The sequence below is a fragment of the Helianthus annuus genome, chromosome 10 (genome assembly GCF_002127325.2).
Source record: "Helianthus annuus cultivar XRQ/B chromosome 10, HanXRQr2.0-SUNRISE, whole genome shotgun sequence".
NCBI lineage: Eukaryota > Viridiplantae > Streptophyta > Magnoliopsida > Asterales > Asteraceae > Helianthus > Helianthus annuus.
In genome coordinates, this window is record NC_035442.2 from 166,452,790 (window position 1) to 166,474,098 (window position 21,309).

General features: G+C 36.1%; 1 protein-coding gene across 2 annotated transcripts; it reads left to right on the forward strand.

The window, feature by feature from the left end:
* Nucleotides 1–990: 990 nt before the first annotated feature.
* Nucleotides 991–4,588, forward strand: LOC118483216 (F-box/FBD/LRR-repeat protein At1g13570-like). Of its 2 annotated transcripts, none has more exons than XM_035978773.1 (5): nucleotides 991–1,519; nucleotides 2,971–3,640; nucleotides 3,714–3,809; nucleotides 3,898–4,056; nucleotides 4,138–4,588. In XM_035978773.1, the coding sequence occupies exons 2-5, from the start codon at nucleotides 3,008–3,010 to the stop codon at nucleotides 4,423–4,425; spliced, it is 1,176 nt and encodes a 391-aa protein (XP_035834666.1). In that variant the 5' UTR covers nucleotides 991–1,519; nucleotides 2,971–3,007; the 3' UTR covers nucleotides 4,426–4,588. The 2 variants fall into 2 exon arrangements, with proteins under 2 accessions (XP_035834666.1, XP_035834665.1); XM_035978772.1 differs by lacking the exon at nucleotides 991–1,519 and adding an exon at nucleotides 2,393–2,511.
* The last annotated feature ends 16,721 nt before the right edge of the window (nucleotides 4,589–21,309 follow it).

The following is a 21,309-nucleotide window of genomic DNA, read 5'->3' on the forward strand; positions in this document are numbered from 1 at the left end:
AAATAGCTTAATAAAAGTTCATGGGTCCTACCGCAAACCTGCATAACTCTCTCTCTCTCCTCAGAACTTACGCTTTCTCTCTCTCCCTCTCTCTTCCCTCAAACCACGAAGACCCATCACCACCGAATCACCTCCTCCACCTTCTCTTTTAACTTCTGTGTCATTAAGACGTCGTTGCCGGAAAAACGCGGAGGTGGATGTGGTGGGTTTATGGTGGAGGTGGAGGCGGTAGGTTGAAGGTGAAGGTGGTGGTGGTGGTGGTGGGTTTACGTTGGAGGTGGATGTGGATGTGGATGTGGTGGGTTGAAGGTGACGGTGGTAGTGGGTTAAAGGTGATGGTGGTGGTTGTGGGTTTACGATGGAGGCGGTGGGCTAAAGGTGACGATGGAGGTGGTGGGTTTATGGTGGAGATGGAGGTGGTGGGTTGAAGGTTCTGGTGGGTTTAGGTGGAGATAGAGGCGGTGGGTTGAAGGTGACGGTGAAGGATGTGGTGGTGGTGGTGGGTTGAAGGTGATGGTGGTGGTGGGTTGAAGGTGATGGTGGTGGGTTTACGGTGGAGGTGGAGGCGGTGTGCTGAAGGTGACAATGGAGGCGGTGGGTTGAAGGTGGAAGTGGTGGTGGTGGTGGTGAAAGGCAAGAAGAAGATGAGGGGTTAACCCCATTGTTTTTTTTTTAATATTTTCTAAGTGTTTTTGTTTATTTAGTTCAAGAGTAAAATGCACGGATAGTCCCTGTGGTTTGTCAAAATAACACCTTTAGTCCTCAACTTTTGAAAATTACACTCATGCTCCCTATGGTTTGCTCGTTTGTTACTCGGATAGTCCCTAGAGTGGATGGAGGTTAGTTTTCTCTGTTAAGTGAAAGTAAAATGACAAAATTACCCCTCCTTCTACACCACCACCACCACCACCGGATTGTATGCATTTGAGGACATAATTAGCGCTACTATCATCAAAATCGATATCAGAAGTTTAAGCTGATCGAAAATCTGCGATAAAATAGGATGATAGTATGAAATCAAGAAGCTTGTGGGGGCGTGATGGTAACGAAGTAGCAGATAAGCATCCATCTGAGTAATTTGAGATTCTCCTCTCACATGTTCAAATGATGCAAGCAGAAAGGAAGATATTGGTGACATGCGAAAATATCATACTGCATAAAGCAAACTTCTCCCCCTAATTTCTCCGGTGAAGAAACAGATCAAATAACAGTGATCCGATCATAACAGTAATCCGATCATAACTGACCCCCGTCCTTTGATCTTCTCCGGTGAAGAAACAGCACCCATCGTCGTCGTCCAATTTCACATACAATCAGACGACCACTACCTCGGAGTCCGATTTCACAGAGTTTCCCCTTATTGTGCTTCAATTTGGTCACGAATTAATGGATAAAAATAACGATTGCGTTTATTTGGGTTGAGTTTAATTGGGGGCTTCATCGTCATCACTAAAAATTGCCATGAGTTTATTTGGGTCGAGTTTGCTTTGGTGCTTCATCGAGTTTGCTTGCTTATCAGGTTCGTGTTTACAAATTAGGTTTCAATTTACTTTGGTATGAATTATCGGTTTGTTTGATCGGGGTTTTTGAATTGAGATGATGATGATGATTGACTTAGAAGGGCAGGGAGAACAAATATATAATTTAATATTTAGTTAGTTTGTTCTGTTTTATTATTAAGGGTAAATAAGTCATTTCACATCCACTTAACTAGGAAAACTAACCTACATCCACTTTAGGGACTATTCGAGTAACAAACGAGCAAACCACAGGGAGCATACCTGTAATTTCCAAAAGTTGGGGACTATAGGTGTTATTTTACCAAACCACAGGGAGCATCCGTGCATTTTACTCATTAGTTCAATGACAATCTAGTCATTTAACACATGCTTAATTACCAATGGGGTGATGATCCATTGGTAAAGGCAAAGCCTTTAAATACCTTGGGAGATGATGGAGGTTTTGGGTTCAAGTCCCACAGACGATAGGAATAAAAGAAATTTGTCGTTAAAAAAACACATACTTAACTGAGATATTTAACATAAGTTAATGATAAGGATCACTCAAGTGCAAAAGTTACAACCACCGGGATCAAGTGTGTAATTATTGAAGCCTTGAGACCAAGTCTGCAATATTTGCAAACCACTAGGACAAAACGTATGAACGAACGGTCCATGTGGTTTGCAAAAATTGCAGACTTGGTCCCAGTGGTTTGCAAAAATTGCAGACTTGGTACCAGTGGTTTTTACTAATTACACGCGTGGTACTAAAACTTGTCAAAAATGAACTCGCTTGATCCCTTGCCCTAACGTTAGTTAGATTTCTCAATGAACACACCCCATGTGATGTCACACGAGGATAATCTTGTGTGAATTTACTACCATTTCACTCCACATCAATTCCATGTTGCGCAAGTTAGAGTCGTCGAAAAGGAGGCGATCAATTCAAGGTTAGGGGTTATGAGTTGAGTATCCATCCTACTCAGATTCTCGTAAACCCATTTCAGTTCAGGTATTATTATGAATGAATGAATGCCTTCTGTTTTCCTTTTCAATTGATAGATTTTGATTTTAGGGTTTTCTTTCTGTTATTTTTTGGGTTTATTTCGGCGACTTTAATTAGGGTTTATTTTGCTTGAAGCTGATATAATCTATTTGATTGTTTCCTATTTATAAGAATTAATTAATTAAACAAGAGTATAGTAAGTTTAACTCATCCTTGTATAATCCATCCTCTTTCTTGTATGTGGTAAGTATTAAACTTATTATGTAACTTTTTATTAGTTTAATCATAAGCAAAAGTAGATCACTCAACTATAAACTCATATAGGGTTCAGCAGATAACTTATAAATTGGAATGAAAATGGTAATAATTGTTGCATCCAAACAGTCATGTATGACCTTTTTCTTTGACTTATTACACTTTTTGTACTACATTCTCCTAATGTTGTATTTGGCGGCTTATGTGCAGCGTTATTTCGTATCAGTCTTGACTAAAACAACCTAAGATGAAAGCTAAACGTCCGACTAAAGCTCAACGATTGTCGTCGACTACAATCAGCACACTTCCTCAAACCATAATAGAAAACATCCTATGTTTTTTACCTATTCAAGAGGCAGCACGGACAAGTATCCTCTCTAGGGAATGGAGGTACAAGTGGACCACTATTCCCAAACTTGAGTTTGGTTCGTCTACTTTGTCCAAAGGAAAAAACAAAGAGAAGCTACCATCTGACATAGCAAGTGCAAGGAAAAACATGGACGAAAGGTGTAAACTTTTCAATGCTATACACCAAGTGCTGTTAATGCGCCAGGGTCCAATACACGAGTTCACCTTTAACCCGTTTGGAACCTACCACTGTTTTGAACTTGATCAAATAATTTTACATTTGTCAAGGAACCATACTGTCAAGAAATTAACACTTGCGTTTGGTCATACGTTTTCGTATAAGTTACCCTTATGCGCCTTCTCTTTGCATCATTTAAGAGACCTACATCTCCGTAGTGTTGTTATTGACCATCAACCAATATTCAGTGGATTTGGTAGCCTTAGAAGCTTATGCTTGTATAATGTAAAGATCTCTAAAAAAGCTCTTCTTCATCTTTTATCTAATTGTCCATCACTTAAGAGGTTCAGTCTGGTAAGTTCTCGCTTGAATATGTATTCTCATGGGCTTTTGGAACTTATCTGAATATTGTAAGTTGCTGCCGCAGGGATATCTCAATTCTAAAGATTGCACCATCAATGAGCTATTCGAGTGTTTGCCTGTGATTGAACATCTGACTTTCTCGAGGAACTATTTCTATCTGGTAATATTTATTTATCCACATTATATTAACTGGAAGAAAGTAAAATTAAACTTTGGTTGTAAATTTTTGTTTCGGCATATGGTTGAAGCGGCTTGTTCTAGACTCGATTCGAGGAGAGCTTCCAATGTCACTAATCCACCTCAAATACTTTTGTTATAACAAAATGGATTTCGCTGATCACCGTCTTTTCACTTTTCTTGTTGTTTTGATCAAATGCTCTCCAAACTTGGAGAAAATTGTGCTAGAGGTAAATCTTTTTTTTTTTATCCTGTTTATTTTAGTTCTTGCCAAAATCCACTTACAAAAAAAATGTTGACCTTTCTTGTAGATTGATGATTGTATTGGTGATGACGAAGAGATATGTTGTGGTATATTGGAAAAATACTCAGATGTTCGGTTGGAGCATATGCAGGAATTGGAGATTCACTATTTCAGCAACTTGAAGCATGAGATGGAGTTTGTGAAGTTAATCATGGCAAGTTCACCCAAGCTGAAGAAGGTGATCATACATAGTTTGGTTGAAAAGGATGAAGAGTCGGATTTGTTAAAAATTCTCTTACAGGCCCCACGTGCATCACCGGTAGAAATTGTTTTGAGATCTATGATAAACTGGTAGTGTTGCTACTTGTTTTTTTTTTTTTTTGGGGTCAAGTCTATGGATTTTATTTGGATGTTGGCTTTCACACTAGAGCTGGTGTGTATATGAGTTAGTTGCTCCAAATCGACTCGTTAAAAGCTCGAATCAAGTTGATTTTAAATGAGCTCGAGATGTATCTTCATACATTGAACTTGATTGAGCATGCCTGTTAGTCTAAAGGAGCTTGTTATCATGTAATAAATATAATATTTATAAATACTTTTTATATATAACTAAATCTATATATAATATATATAATAAAAAGAAATATAATATATATAATAAAAAGAAAACTGAATGAACAGTAATTTTTTTAATTCTTATGTGACTTTTTTTTATATATATAATAAAAAGAAAACTGAATCAACAGTAATTTTTTTAATTCTTTATTATGTGATTTTTTTTATATCGAGCAATACCTTATATTCATTTATTAGACTATGGGGGTATGGAGCGAGGGTTGGGGCGTGGGTTGGGTACAAACGCCCAAGTCACCACCTCGGGTGGGCTTGGTTTTCGGCGTGGCCCCTTGGGCGGGAGTTTCAGCCCGGGCGTTCACCCAAGTCACTATAAAACCCCTCAACCCCACCACCTGTCCACATCGCTGCCCCAACCCTTCACTCCACCTACCCGAACCCGCTACCCACACTTGATACCGGCACAACGCGATGAAGGGCCGCCAACCCGGTGAGACCCGTTACTGGCCAGAAGCTTTCGCTAGCTACCGGCACAAAGTGGGGAACGACCGGCACAATTTAAACGCGTGCCAACACAAGTGGCGCGAGCTACGACCGAAGCTCGACCGTTTTAAAGCCTACTACGACAGCGTCCCGGACGGTGATATAAGTCGCGAAGACCGGGTGGCGGTGGCCAACATCGAGTTCCGGGGCAAGGAGCGGAAGCCGTTTGACAAGCTCGCCCTGTTCGAAGTCCAAGTGTCAACCCATGCACCAAATCCCCGCCCCACCATACCCCACCACGGTCTTATGCTTTATGGGAGTTTATGTAAGCTAAAAGTTGAAGTATATTAAATAGTTGGTGCAACTGACATATCTAATAATTAATAAGGGGATATGAATATTTGTCATGATAAGAGCATTCCCATCCAGTCCATCATATCCAGTGTGTAGAGTTTTTATAAAATAAAGAGTATAAAAAGTGGTTGTGAGTGGAGGAGAGAGAGAAAATATTACTGTTCATCTGTATATTTGGAGGGACACTGTTCACCCACTATAATTTTTTAATATATATTGAAAGTGCTTGTGAGTGAAGGAGAGAGAAAAATGTAATATATATTGAAAATGAGAGAGAAAAAGTATTTATTTTTAGTGGAAATATATTGATATAGGAGTTGTTTTTAGTGGAATGTATGTATATTTTTAGTGGATTGGATGTGAATGCTCTAATACTAAAAAGGATTAGTAATTAGTTAGCTGTATGTGATAGACAACCTATGCTAATTACTTTCTGTTTCAAACTAAACTTATTTCATAACTTTTAATGATCATCATAAAATATATTAATAAAAATAAACTGAATGTAGAAAATAATCTTACACTAAAGTGAGATGATGCAGATACCAGAGATGTCTAGAAAGAGCTACGGTTTGTACCAAGTACAGAGGATGTCAATATTGCATTGCGAGGCCTTATGTTGCTGGAGATGCGCTGGTTACAGGGTCGCCGGCGATGACATCGTGGAACCACTGTTGTGAGAACATGAAAAAATCCAAATCAGCGATCATGGTTTTGAAAAGATGAATCAATTTTGTTGTCTACAAAACCCATGTGGGATTTGTGGAGTTTGTCTGCTCAAAGTATGGGGGTTTCAGTTGAATCTGATTTAGTTTTGATTAACCTAACAAAGGTATATCTGTAATTATACTTCTCTGTTTGAATAATGTTACTTGAATTTGTACTAATTATATAACGAATCCTGTAATTTTTACAGTGATTAAGTGGTGAAACAAGAGTTAGGGTCTACGTTCAATCTTTGCAAGAAGTGAAACAGTTAAAAGAAGAGTTGTAGGATGATGTCGGTCGAAAACACCAATGCCTTTCGCGCGACGCGCGTCATTGAAAAACACTAGTTTATATATTAACAAACGAATTGAAATGAATAGTAATTTAATATTATAATAATATATAATCCTTTTTAATACTTTTATTATTTTAATATTAAAATCACTATTCATTTCAATTCGTTTAGTAATATATAGTAATAATAATTAAACTAAAAATGTTGTATGCTATTTTGTATATATGTATAGATAGTTCATAGTTATATTTAAATAATTTAATAAAGAGTAAACTGCCATTTTGGTCCCTGTGGTTTGGTCATATTTGCCATTTTAGTCCAAATCTTAAACTTTTTAAATCTGGATCCCTGTGGTTTCATCTTTATTGCCATTTTAGTCCAAAATTCAAAATCCCTCTTTTTTTGACGAGTAAACTGCCATTTTGGTCCTTGTGGTTTGGCCAGTTTTGCCACTTTAGTCCAAATCTCAAACTTATTACATCTGGGTCCCTGTGGTTTGCATTTTGTTGCCATTTTTAGTCCAAAATCCAAAAAAAAAACTATTTTTTTTACTGTTGCAACCTCCTATTTTGTCCTGTAGTGCAGGGGCATTTTGGTCCATGTTAATTTATTATAACATTTCAGTAATTAATAACATCTATCTTCAAGAACATCATCAAACTTCATCATCAAAACCCAGAAAATCAAGAACATCATCAAACTTTATCATCAAAATCCAGAAAATCAAGAACATCATCTTCAAGAAAATCAAGAACCCAGAACAAAACCAGAAACCATCACAAAAATCAAAATACAGACAACAAATCAAAACAAAAACCGATTTGTAAAAAGAAACGAGGCTCAGATCTGTATCTTCAAGAACATAATCAAACATCATCATCAAAACCCAGAAAATCCAGAAAATCAAGAACATCATCTTCAAGAAAATCAAAAACCGATTTGTAAAACCGCCATGGCTGCAAACAGAGGTTGCAAGCGCACTTGCCCTCCTCCGATCCTGCCACGCCAAGCTGCGGAAAATCTCAAATGTTGACCCGATTTTGACTCGGATTAGGTGAAATCATCACAGCCTCATGGTGAACAAGCATAACAGAACAAGTAACAACACACACCACCCTCAGAAACCCTTGCTTCTCTCTGCCTCATAGAGTAAACTACCATTTCGATCCAGATCTGCAGTGCCACCACCGTCACTCCACCCGCCACTGCCCCACCACCTGCCCTCGCGCTAAAACCATCCAAAAAAGACGCACAGCCGCCGGAGCTTCTGCTTCATTCTTTCACCGCCACCACCATAACCACCGCCACCACCAATCTCTCTGATCTCTAACCCCTACAAACAATCAGATCAAAATATTTCTTTTCGATTCAGATCTGAAACTCAAAGCTTTTCTCTCCAATACACACGAATGAGAGAGAAACATGAGAGAGAGAGAGAGAGGAACGCAGAGATGACGATGACGATGGTGGATCTGAGTTTCGGTAGGGACGACGCCGGAGTGGTGCTCAGGTGGGACGATGATGATGGTTTATTTGGGGATTATGTTGATCGATCTAGGTCTCAACTTAATTGATCGATTTAGAGAGAGAAGAGAGAGAGTCTGTTAGGGTTTTATGATGATGATGATGATTTATTTGGGGATGAAGTTAATTAAGAAAATGTAAAATGAAAAGCAAAATGACCAAAATGCTCCTGCACTACAGGACAAAATAGGAGGTTGCAACAGTCAAAAAATAGGGTTTTTGGATTTTGGACTAAAATGACAACAAAATGCAAACCACAGGGACCCAGATGTAATAAGTTTGAGATTTGGACTAAAGTGGCAAAACTGGCCAAACCATAGGGACCAAAATGGCAGTTTACTCTTTTTTGACTGTTCCAAAAAGTTTGAGATTTGAACTAAAATGGCAATAAAAGTGAAACTACAGGGACCAAAATGGCAGTTTACTCTTAATTTTGGACTAAAATGGCAATAAAAGTGAAACCACAGGGACCCAGATTTAAAAAGTTTGAGATTTGGACTAAAATGGCAAAAGTGTCTAAACCACAGGGACCAAAATGGCAGTTTACTCTTTAATAAATATAAATATAAATAAAGTATATATTCATAATGATTATTAAATGAATCAAATCTGAGTTAGAGCTCGTTTTTGTGTAAAACTATTTTCAAGCTAAACTTGAGCTTTAAAGGCTTGTAATAACAACAATAATAATTAACAGAAATAAGATTTTATATTGTAAATATTAAAATTCATTCTCGATAAATTATATTATACTAGGTTATAACCCCGTGTATTACACGGGTCGAATAAATGAATTTTATATACTAAATGATAAAACAATATATCTTTAGAAACCTCTTTTATTGCATGGATTGAATAAATATAATTTATATATTAAATAATAAAAAATTATATCTATAAGAACCATATTGTACGGGTTGAATAAATATAATTTTATATACCAAATAAAAAAATTATATCTTTAAAACTGTTTGTTTTACACGAGTTGAATAAATGTAATATTGTTTACCAAATAGTAAAATAATACATCTTTAAGAAACCCCACTTATTACATGGGTTGAATAAATTTAATTTTATATACCAAATAATAAAAAAGTTACATCTTTAAAAATATGTGTATTACACGGGTTGAATAAATGTAATTTCCTTTACTAAATAATAAAAAAAATATATCCTTAAAAAAACCCTGTGTATTGTACTAATTGAATAAATCTAATTCTATATATCAAATAATAAAAAGTTATATTTTAAAAAACCTCATCTATTACATGGGTCGAATAAATGTTTGATTTTTTGTTTTGGGATTTACCACTTTGATGCAAACTATTTGTTGATCTTGTGAAAATTAAAGAAAAAACACAAAATGTTCTTGTAAGAATGTCTAAAGAAACACCGTATTTGGGCAAGTATGTTGTGTTTATGTTTACACATATCAAGGATTTTGATTTGTTTCATTGTTTGTAACGAAAATCCATGTATGATTGTTTGGAGAATCATGCACTGATGCACTTATAACTTTTATATAGTTGTAAGGAGCATTGAAAAGCATAGTTATGTTTATTTTCGAATGCTATGCTTATTTTAAGAAGAGGTAGTAAGTATATTAGGATTTTGATTATTTAAAATCTCATTCACAATAACGGTGATTCGTTCTAGATATATGAATTCAATCAAAATAAAATTCTAATATAATATTTAAATCTTTTTAATTTAAAATTTAAAATTTATCTAAAAATTATTGATGCCTTCATTGAATGACATGTGTCCCAAATCAGGTTTCTTTTATTATATAGTATAGATGTAATCGCTAAAGAGGTGTTCTCTTGCAACTTGGAAATCACACGATTGGTTGCAACTTATTTAACTAGGTGCATATATAAAAAACATATAGATGACAAATTTAACTTGTTTGTCCGATAAAAGAAATACATAAATCAGAAGGTTTACTTGAGAAGAAAATTTAATTGAGAAAAAAAAAGGTAATTTTGTAAAACATTAAATAGTTTTTTCACTTATCTCATTTATTATTATTTTTGACTAATTAATTAGTCATAAAGACTATTATCTTCCACATAACTTTTTTTGCCTACACACATCAAAAGTTATCCTACATATTTCGAAACTCATCCTAACGTTGAAATTTATCCTACACAACTCGTAATTTATCCTATACTTTAAAATATTTTATTTTATTTTAAATATATATATATATATATATATATATATATATATATATATATATAGGGTGAGGTTCGCCTAGAAAGTCCAAGTTTCCTAAAAAGTGTAAAAAGTCATAAAACACAATCATTTCAGGCATAAAACACACCTAAAACTCACAAATAATAGAATGAATATTACTAAAACACCATATTCAAACTCTAATAGTCCATAAAAACTTCAAACGCACCATCGTATAACTATGAATGTAAAACACATAATGCTAAACAACATAAAACACAATAATATTTGTCATTCCATAATCAGAGCCTTAACATCTAAAACACAACACAAAACCCACATACATGATGTTTTAGTAATCTTCATCATATTATTTGTGGGTTTTTGGTGTGTTTTATGGTTGACATTATGGTGTTTTATGACTTTTTACACTTTTTAGGAAATTTGGACTTTCTGGCCAACTCTTAGCCTATATATATATATATATATATATATATATATATATATATATATATATATATATATATATATATATATATATACATATACATATATATATATATATATTCTTATTTGAACTCTCCACAACTAGCATAATTGTGCCAAATATATTTTAAAAATCAAAACAAGAAACGTAAGAAAACCTAAACAAAGGTGTTTGGTTTTTCAAAAAAACCTCTTCTGACCTCTTATGTTTGCGCCACGCAGACCACGACATTTAACTCTGTAGACCATTTGTTTTTTAGGAGATATTTCATTAAAAATGTCTTCAAACCTCTATGCGTCCTCTTCCCCACACAGACATGGTCCAATGTCTTCCCACCTCTTACAACTTCTTCTAACCCTCTCTCTACCCCTCTCCTCCTAATCTCAAAACACAGATAATCTTGTTCTTCCCCAAATCAACACCAAAGCCTTTAACATATCTAAGTACTCAAAAATCACCTTTCAATCTTCAAACCCATCTTCATCTTCATCAAATTCACTTCCTATAGATCCATCTTACCAACAATCTTCATCAAATCACAGTCTCCAGATGGAGAAAGTGATGAACATATTGAAACCAAAACCCAAACATCTCAGTACTCTTTATCCAGTCACCTACAGCACTGTCGAAGATCGTTAACAAAACCAGATCCATCACGGTTGGATAAACTCGTCGGAGATCGTTAACAAAACCAGATCCGATTAGCCGGAAAATCATCGGCGAGAGAAGAACGGCGGTTTTCCATCAACGACTCAGATTTGTGATCTTCGTGATCTGACATGATTTGAAATTGAGATGGAAACCCTAATTGTTTGGATCTAGAAGTGAAATAGATCGATGAAGACTGTGAAGTATTGTTACTGTTATGGGGTTTTGGTGGTGGGGTAAACAGATCGATGAAAACTGTGAGCAAAGGAAGGGGTAAAGAGGTGAGATAATTGATGCGTGTGTAGTGTGTTATGTTTTTATTGATAAGTTAAGCCAATTTTACACATTAGTCAAGTTTTAAATTTATAAAACACGATATTCTACTAACACTAAACACACATATCGGCAAGTGCACCCATCGTGAGCGTAGTATAGCGTTGGTAAGATACTGAGGTCGTCCAAGGACACAAGAGCTTTTAGTACCGTTTTATCCTCAACGTCTAATCAAATCAAAATTTTTAGAAAAGATTTTAAAAATGAAAAATAAAAACTAAAAAGCTGAAAATAAAAATAAAAATAAAAACAGATAAACAAGATGAATTACTTGGATCCGACTCGCCTTTAATGTAACCTTTGATGAGTTCCGCACTTTTGCACTTTTTAAGATAGTATCTTAGTTATAGTAGTAGGCCCCTCTATTGAAGGTGACGTTACCCTCAACCCAGTGGTTTGAGTCAGCAAGGATACAATCCCAAAGGGTCGGAATATTTAAAGAAAATTAATTAAGTTATTAATGCGTAAAGTGGTAGGCCTCTCTTTTGAAGGCGACGTTACCCTCGGCTAAGTGGTTTGAGTCAGCAGGGATACAATCCTAAGTAACCGGGTCAATGTATTAATAGTAGTTTACATATGAGGGGATCAAGCCATTCACACCCCGGCCATCCAATTCCAGTGGGTATTTAAGGAGGTCCTAGTAAGCTTGACCCAGGTCCTTGTAGGATCTATACACAGAACAAGTCAAGAACCTTACTAAACCATTCCCAAAACCCCTGACCAGGTAGCCAACATATCTCTATATAGACCGTAGAGATATGAATGGTGAAAATCTTTTACTTTATATAGACAGTAAAGTAATGCCAATACACCACAGACAAATGATAAAGAAGTTTCACCTTCAACATAAGAAACTAGTTATTAAAGTCATTAATACAAAACCAAATAAAAAGTGTGAAAAGATTAAAAATCAAAAGTATTACATTAAATGTTTGTCTACACCAAGTGACGTAAGAAACTTAGCCAAACATGGCCTTTGATTGACAAGAACTCTTACTATCAATCTTAGATTCCGAGACTACTACACACACTCTAAGGTGGATGATGGATGATGGTGGTGGATGTGGGTGTCGTAGTGGTGGTGGAGTGGTGGTGAAGTGAGAGAGGGGTGGTTTGCCAAGGGATGCCTTTGAAGTGAACCAAACACCCCTATTTATAGCCTGAACAGAAGCCTGGACACGGCCCCGTGTCTGCTGGACACGCCCCCACGCTGGGAATAGAAGCTTCTATTGCTTTGTCACTTTCTACAGACACCTGACCACGCCCCCGTGTCCGCTGGGCACGGGTCGTGGTCAGCCTTCTGTTTCTTGTTTTTGCTTGGGGAGATGCTGTCGAGGTGTCGGACATGCCACGTTTATTCCTTTTCTTTGTATTTATGTTAGTTTTTGCTGCATATTTGTTCCTTTTGTTCATTAAAGCTCATTTGGTCCTGAAAATACAAAAGGAAGACAAAAGCACACTTTTTCCAACATTAGTACTAAAAAGGGTTAGTTTTATGGCTCATTTGATGTAATTTATATGTTGTATTTTACACACATCAATAATCTAACACTCTTTTTATTACACCCCGCAGACATTTGGTCTACCTCTTTTCGTGCAGACGTTTGCAGATGTGGTCTACAGACTACACACCTTTTGCATCTGAAAAAACAAACACGAACTAAAACTTTATTTGTTACCAGTCTCAACATCAAATAAGAATTAAAAGAAGGTGGATTGTTGGACGGGGCATGATCGATCATTGTCATACTTAATTGTAACGTAGTTCATAATAGATTCGTATTAGGAAAAATTGTAATGCTGTAACAAACTAGTTTTTTACTGACTTGTACAAATAGGAAAATTCAGATTTCAATATATGACTTTGGTCTATATATAATTCAATTTCTTCAAACCAAATACCAAACTTAAAATCAACTAATTAATTCAGTTTTTCTCTTTTTTAAGGGTTATAGGATTTTATCACCCCTAACTATCGGCCATTAGCCGCCGCCACCCCCAACTAACACTTTGGTGCCCGACACCTCCAACTTGACTTTTAGTTTGTGCTGGCACCACGTCGTTTACCAAACACTAACTTAGTTAATTTTTTATCCTACGTGACACTCCATTTTCTATGTGGCAAGATGAGGTGGATTATTTGGGGGCTTATGTGTATATTTTAATTATTATAATTAATATATCTCTCTTTCTCTCTCTACCTCTCTCCAGCTACAACCCTCAACCACCAACAACCACCCCAGGCCACCACCTCCAACCCACAACCACAACCACCCTCGAATCACCCTCAACCACAACCACATTGATGGCAACACTAGGTATTGGAAGCCAAAACAGCGGCAAGGCAAATTGTATCAGATCTATGTGACTTCTGAGACAAATATGTGATCAGACCAAGGTACAAAGACTGATGGAGTAGTGATTATCTGTGAACGACACTGGTGTGGTGGAACACTCTGACTTATTGTGATTGAATGGAGGGATGAAGATCTTCAATATGGTTTGGTGTATGATGATCTTTCCGGCTGAATGACCGCTAGCATCGCTGGCCACCGTCTTTGAAATTTTCCGGTCAAGACCCACCACACTCCTTCGCAAACCCTAGAATCACTAACCGAAAAACATCACTATCATGTCTAAACCAGTTTAGGTGAAAGAGAAAGCGGATGGCGAAACGAACAAGGTGTATGGACATCTAGGTGGTTGTCGTCGGCTGTGAAACGCTAGCCGCCACTTGATCTAAACTCAGATGTCGGTATCGTCGACTTTGGACCTTCTTCAAACCACTATCACAACCGTAAAGGGGCTGCTTTGGAACCGATAACTTTCGTTGAAACGCAGTGGTTGCGTTGGAGATACAATTGTGACAACTGTCAAAATTCAGGTATCCGTACAATTAATTAACCATGATTTGTGCATAATGATTGTACTGATTTGCAATTAACTGCTTTCTGATTACTGCTTTATACATACATGTGCACCATATATTGTTTAAAGTCATATCATTATTGCATAGAAGCTTATTTGACTCAAATGATGCACGAAATATAGTTAGCACAATTATCAGATAAATCAGGAAAATGCTGACAGAACTCCGTACATAGACAGACAGTGTATTGAGACAAGAATGAGCCAGAAACCAAGTATTACACTAGTATAGTATGTAGGAAAGTAAGGATCACAAAACTGCCTTTTTAGGGATAGTTTAAGTGCCGGAAAGTGTCTGAAACTCACCCAAAGTGCTGAATTCAGCAAAATTAAGAAAAAAATCAGCATTTTAACAATCTAAAATCATGCAGAAATATGGTTAAATGGTCCTGAATGCTTTCCTAAGTGTTGGGAATCAAAAGTGTCACAAAAGGTAACATAAAGCACACTAAACTGCAAAGTTTAGCACCTTAACGAATCGGTAACCAACCGAACAACCGGACACTACCCAAAACACCAAATTTACACTAAAAGCACTGTTTTAACATTACCAAGCTAGTTATGATCCCCGAACATCATAACACCTCCTAAATGTCTAGTAACTAATATAACTAACTAGATACTTACAATTTAACCTTAAACTAACTAACTTAGTTCAAGCCTAGTCTACTCCCCCCCCCCCCCCACACCTATTTACGGCCCCAACATGGCCCCCACATGTTGATTTGTTTTAATATTTAATTGGATCATGCTTATGCTTTGTGAAACATCTTATACAAGAGTTAGAAGAAGAATATGGTTAGAAGTATAATATGTAAGTTCTAACCTTCATTTCTCACACACTCAAAACACACACCTTTCTTTCCTCTCTACTCCTTGTTCTCGGCCGACCCCAAGCACCCACATATCCACCATCATTCATCCAATCTCAAACAATCCAAGCTCATACAAAGGTGTTAGAGATCACATAAAGGAGCTAGGAGCTTTCGGAAGTTCAAGAACCTCTCTTATATGCTTTTATCCACTTGTTTTCTTCACTTGATCATCCCTAGCCTTGTGCTAGTGGTAAGAACCTTGATCTTGCTATTTTACTTCCATTTTAAGTGGTTAAAAGAAGAATCATAATGTTAATCATAAAGAACACTAAGAAGTAACCTTGAACATAAGCATGACTAATGAAGAAACTAAGATTTTTATGTGATGATTTGCTTGTTGATTGTTGTTTATTCATGTATATGATGTAGATCATCATATGATCTTGCTAGATCATGATTAAAAACATAATCTAGCAAGACGAGAGGATGAACTTGATGAAAGTTAATGGATCATCCTTATGAGAAGCATGAACTTGAAAGAATACATTGATTTCTTGAAAAATAATGATCAAAATAAATTGTGATACTTGTAGATCTAGAAATTTCATGGATGATTTCTAAAGAAACCAAGTTAAAAATATAAGTTTTACTAAATCTTGGTTCTTACATAAACAAACCTTATTTTTGATGGATAAACAAGTGTAGAAACACTTGTGTAACAAGAAAATTTCATAAAGAAACATTTTTAGAAATGATGATCACTAGTTGTAAAGATCCATATTCTTTAAAAAAAAGGTTTTTAAAGAACTAATCACACTTTAAAGGATAACAAGGCTTACTAATAATATCAGTAAGTTACTACAAATTTTTACAAATAGTCAAGTTCATGAAATAGTAGATTATACTTGTTTTTGGCAAAGTTGGTAAGTGTAAGTTGTTTATTGTTGAATGATGATTGATTGTGTTGATTTTTACAAAAGAAAATGATATGCTTGAAAGCATGGAAACCTCCATTTTTAGGGGAAACTATGGCAAAATTTTCTAAAAATGTAAACACTTAGAAAAAATATTTCCAAACAAATATTTACAAGTGTATTTTAAATCATGAATTTCTCACATAAACTTTGCCATAATTTTTGTTACAAAAATTATAATTATTGGAGGTTGGTTTTTATAAATAAAAGTGACTAAATGTGTATTTAGGAAAATATATATTTAGATGACACCATGTGTGTGATTTTTTGTATATTTTGTGTATTAGTTATATTATTTTAGGACATGAAAAAATATAACACATCAAAATACCAAGAATTACAATCCAAAATATTACCAAAATTCCAAGGAATAAATATACACATTTCACACAAAATATTGGGAAACCGAACTAAGGAATATAACATACAAAATATTCCGGAAAAATTCATTCACAAAGTATATTTTGGTAAATAATATTTTGGACACCAAGGAAACGGAAATATGATTTTCACAATTACTACAAGAATATATCATATTTTTTACAAGGAAAAATATATTATTTTTGGCAAGTATGAATATATATTTCTCTTGAAATTTATAGAAGATATATTATTTTTAAAAGAAATATATATTTTCTCAACAAACATGAAATACATTATTTTTGGGGTTAAAGATATATTTTCTCAAATAAATATAAAATATATCATTTTTGGAGAAAAATAAGTTTAAATATATTTTCCAAGTTAGACTTGAAAATGTATTATTTTGAAACTTATGAGAAAATACAAATATTTTTGCCAAAGGAAAATTATAAATAATTTTTCTAAGTAATATTTATTGAAATATATATTTTGGAAATATATATTGGTAAATTTTTATTAAGGATAATATTCTGGAAAAAATAATTAAGTATAAGAATACTTAATAAATACAATGAAATACGTATTCTTGTACGTATAAATACACCCAGGAATACGATCCCACATTAATGGCAAAAATATACAAGTATAAGAATACGAATACAAATACCCCCATCCTTGGGAAGAATATACATGTATAAATACCCGAAGTGTATCAAGCCAAAAATATATTATTATTCCAAAATTTAATAAATATAATTTAAGTTAAAATAATAAATATTTTAACAAATAATTATATAACTTGGAATAATATCGAAGATACGAAGAAACGTAACTCAAAGACATTAATACTAAGTCAAGGCACGACCCGCTAGTCTAATAGATCATAGTACGTTGTAGGTAGTCGTGTTTTATCCGAAGAAGCTTGAGTTACGGTGATTGAAGACGCAAGACTGTGAGTTCATGACCGCTTTTTCTCTAACTGTTTTTGGTTTTATAACTTCGGGGGTGAAATACATGTTATAACTATTTACAAACATTTTGATTTGGTATGGTTAGCTAAGGAAGGGTACTACTTGATCATGTGAGTGGTGGGTACAACACTTAAGGCCATTAATCCTCGTTGTAGGACCGAGGGAAATGAGTGATAGATCTATTTGGGTGTAGCGAGCCCACACCCATGTGGACCAGGGTGGCCATGAGGTGACTATGTGTCACACCCCAACCGATGGCGGAATCATCGGGGCATGGCACTGAGCGAAACAGATTGTCCAGAAGTTTCCATAACAACTATCATCACTATTCAATTTATATAAAACGTCCCATACCGTTCCTCAAATAGCAAACAAATTATTACAGATAACATCTAGTCAAATATTCTGTTCCAACAACTCAGATTTAAATATAAGAATTGTTCAACTGCTTCTAGAGACTCAATCTGCAAGATCTACAGACAACTATGCTCTAGACGCTTATTATAAGCTCGCCTTCCTAGCAGATAAGCATCCTAATTGCATGTCACATACGTTAAAATAAAGTCAAATACATAAAATGTAAAGGTGAGCATACAAGTTTGATAATAGCATATAGAGTTCGAAATAGTTTACGCATAACCAGCACGTACACAGAAGAAAACGAAACATGTTAATTATCGACATGGATCTATCGATACCAATGACCGCGGGTTGACTGCCCGAGGCAGTTCGCAATACATGATTACCACCGTAATCCATACAAGTACTTGTCCTTCACAACCCCCGTGTGAACGGGTGCTGAGTCCAAACTATAGTACTATCGTCGTTAAGGCAGGTAGACAACATTCCACATGTAAACATAACAACAAGCATTCATTTAGTCACGTAATACATGCGGTAACGGTTGTGTTCGATTGTGATTTAGAATAAGTAACGTATATAACACCCAAAAGTGCTAAAGCAAAAAGGGTTCGAGTATACTCACAGCGGTTGATGGATTGAAGGGAGCGCTTGAGAGTAGGGTTAGCCTGAATAGTTCGGTAGCATAATGATAAGTAACGCGTAAAACGGAAACAAGTGTTGGAGGGTCGGACAGCTGGTCGATCGGACGGTAGTCCGATCGGTCGGCTTGACCGTTCGGTTGGCATTCCGTTCGGACAGCTTGTTCGGTCGGTCGATCGGTAGGCCGATCGGACGGCTGTTCGAGTGGATTGTTTCTTCCTTTGAGAAGAATGTGTTTGTGTATGATGGTTTGACTTTTGAAGTTTTCATTGTAGTATTTGAAAACATTGAAGTATCTTTACCTTTCAGGTCGATCGATCGAACGGTCGTTCGATCGGCCGGCTACCCGATCGGTTAGGCACTTCAGAAAACAAGTTCTTAGCAGGGTGTCACCTGATCGGACGGCTGTTCGATCGGGTGGCACTCCCAATGCATTGAACATGTTGAAAATCGATTAAGTGTTGAAGCATAGTATCTCATGATCCGAAGAGTAATTCAATCGGACAGTAGTCCGTTCGAACAGCAGTTCGTTCAATACTAGACTTCAAAATAAATTAGGTGTGGGACCTTGTGCTAGCCGATCGGCTAGCCGGTCGATCGGCTGACTGTCCAATCGGCTGGCTGTCCGTTCGGACAGCAGTCCGATCCGTCAGCATCCTGACCTGGTCGGCCTGTTCGTCTAACACTTGGTTGTTCTGATTGTTTGTCGTTATATCGAGGTGCTTTGACAACGAGTCGAACCATAGAACCTTTGTTCTTACTTGTTTCTTTCGGTCGGACAGGAATCACCCAAATCTGGCCGGTGAACTGTTCGGAACGGGGTTTAACGTTTAACCCGGAATCGGTGAACCTCGTGGATAGAATCCGAATCTTGAACCGTACAACTACTAGAATGGTTAGTAAGTCGGCACAAGCTTCGTTTCTATCATTTTGAAGGCACTGAGTGTAAAAGAGTTGAAAGAAAGTTGGAAAACCTTCTTACAATCCTTTTCACCGTGTAAATGTTTAGATCTATCACAGATCTTTGTTTGTTTATGTGGAAATCGGCTAGATCCAAGTTATTCTTGGTGGATTGAGGCCAAGACATGAAGTTCTTTAAGAACACCATGATGACATCATCCTAGAACACTTGAATCTTGATGATTTCACGGTTAAAAGTTAAGATTTGAAAGATAGAAAGGTGTAGGAGTGCGTGTAGATCAAGAAAGTACAAGATTTAGGATGAGATCTTACCGGAATCGAGAGAAATCTGAGAAAATGTGAAGAACACGAGCTGGTCGGTCAGAGAGTTTCCAAAAGTGGAAAGAATGACAATGACAGGGGTATTTATAGGCTGCCAAAAGGGGAAAGGGCTGGCCGATCGGCCAGGCATCTCGATCGGACAGCCTGTCCGATCGGCTGGCTGTTCGATCGGCTAGAAGCCTGATCGTTCAGCTGCCAGATTCGAGTGTTCGGTGCGATGATTTTTGACATTTCGATTTCGATTGAGTTCGATGCAAGTACGATAGAGTTTCCTATTCAAATTACTTTTAATCCCAACTACTATATCAACATACAAGCACCTATATTTCATATTTGATTTCGATTTCGATTCGATTGCGATTGAGTTCGATTGAGTTTTGAGTTTCGATTGATTACCACACATAACATAAAGTAAACACGCACAAGTAACACATAAGGCACACACACACGTATAATAACACCAAAGTTGCATAATTCGAGTTTCGAGTTCGATGATGATTAGATTAGCTCGATTATTGATTAATTGACTTTATCGCATTGTTACTTCCTATTATTCACAGTCGTAAAGCGTTTCGTAGCGATAAACATTCGATTACTTCGATCTTAATTGATTACTCCACATAATACAACTAATGCAAAAACATAAAATAGACTAACTACAGTCAAAGAAGTCAAAACAGTAGTTGAACAAGGGGCGACATATCACAATTAGCGATCTTTTCCTCCTTTGACTTCAATCTTGACTTTGACTTTGTCTTTCGAAAACACGGGGTGTTACACTATGTCTTATTCCCGGAGACAAATTTGCTAGGTTTGAGTTTTCCTGCATCACTTCACACATATCAATGGCCTTGCAAACCATTGGTGATCTGTTTTTCCTTTTTGCTTTCATACCAGGAGTTTACAAACATACATACATACTTTCAATGATTACAAAGGTTATTCGTGCACACAAACAAACACATGAACTTGCTCAACTTTTGTTGATGTTTTCAAACTACATGTATTTCAGGGAATTAGATGTGGATCTGGCAGGCGTTCGAAAGTTCCAAGCGTGGTTTAAAAATAAAAGATGTCATCCATGATCTTAGGGTTTGGTCAGTGTGTCTTATCCCGGACGAGACGCGTCTTCCAAATCCTGGTGTTATCTAATGTCTTTTGTCGAGTCTTTGTGAACTCTTAAACAAGTTGCATGTTTGGTACTCGAGTTTGACTTCTATGTTTCAAAACAATGTTGTTGTCATGTTTTTAAAATTTATTTAGTGGATGACCATCGTTAGTTTTATCATATAATGGTTGTTATGATTGAATGCAATGATATTAAGAAAGTCACACCAAATCACGCTTCCGCAAAAAGTCAG

What these genes read in the sequence shown, in the direction of transcription:
- LOC118483216 (XM_035978773.1), top strand. Translation starts at nt 3,008, where the DNA reads ATGAAAGCTAAACGTCCGACTAAAGCTCAACGATTGTCGTCGACTACA. An exon ending in CACTTAAGAGGTTCAGTCTG is followed by an intron (nt 3,641 to 3,713) that starts GTAAGTTCTCGC and finishes TTGCTGCCGCAG; the next exon opens with GGATATCTCAATTCTAAAGA. An exon ending in TGGAGAAAATTGTGCTAGAG is followed by an intron (nt 4,057 to 4,137) that starts GTAAATCTTTTT and finishes CCTTTCTTGTAG; the next exon opens with ATTGATGATTGTATTGGTGA.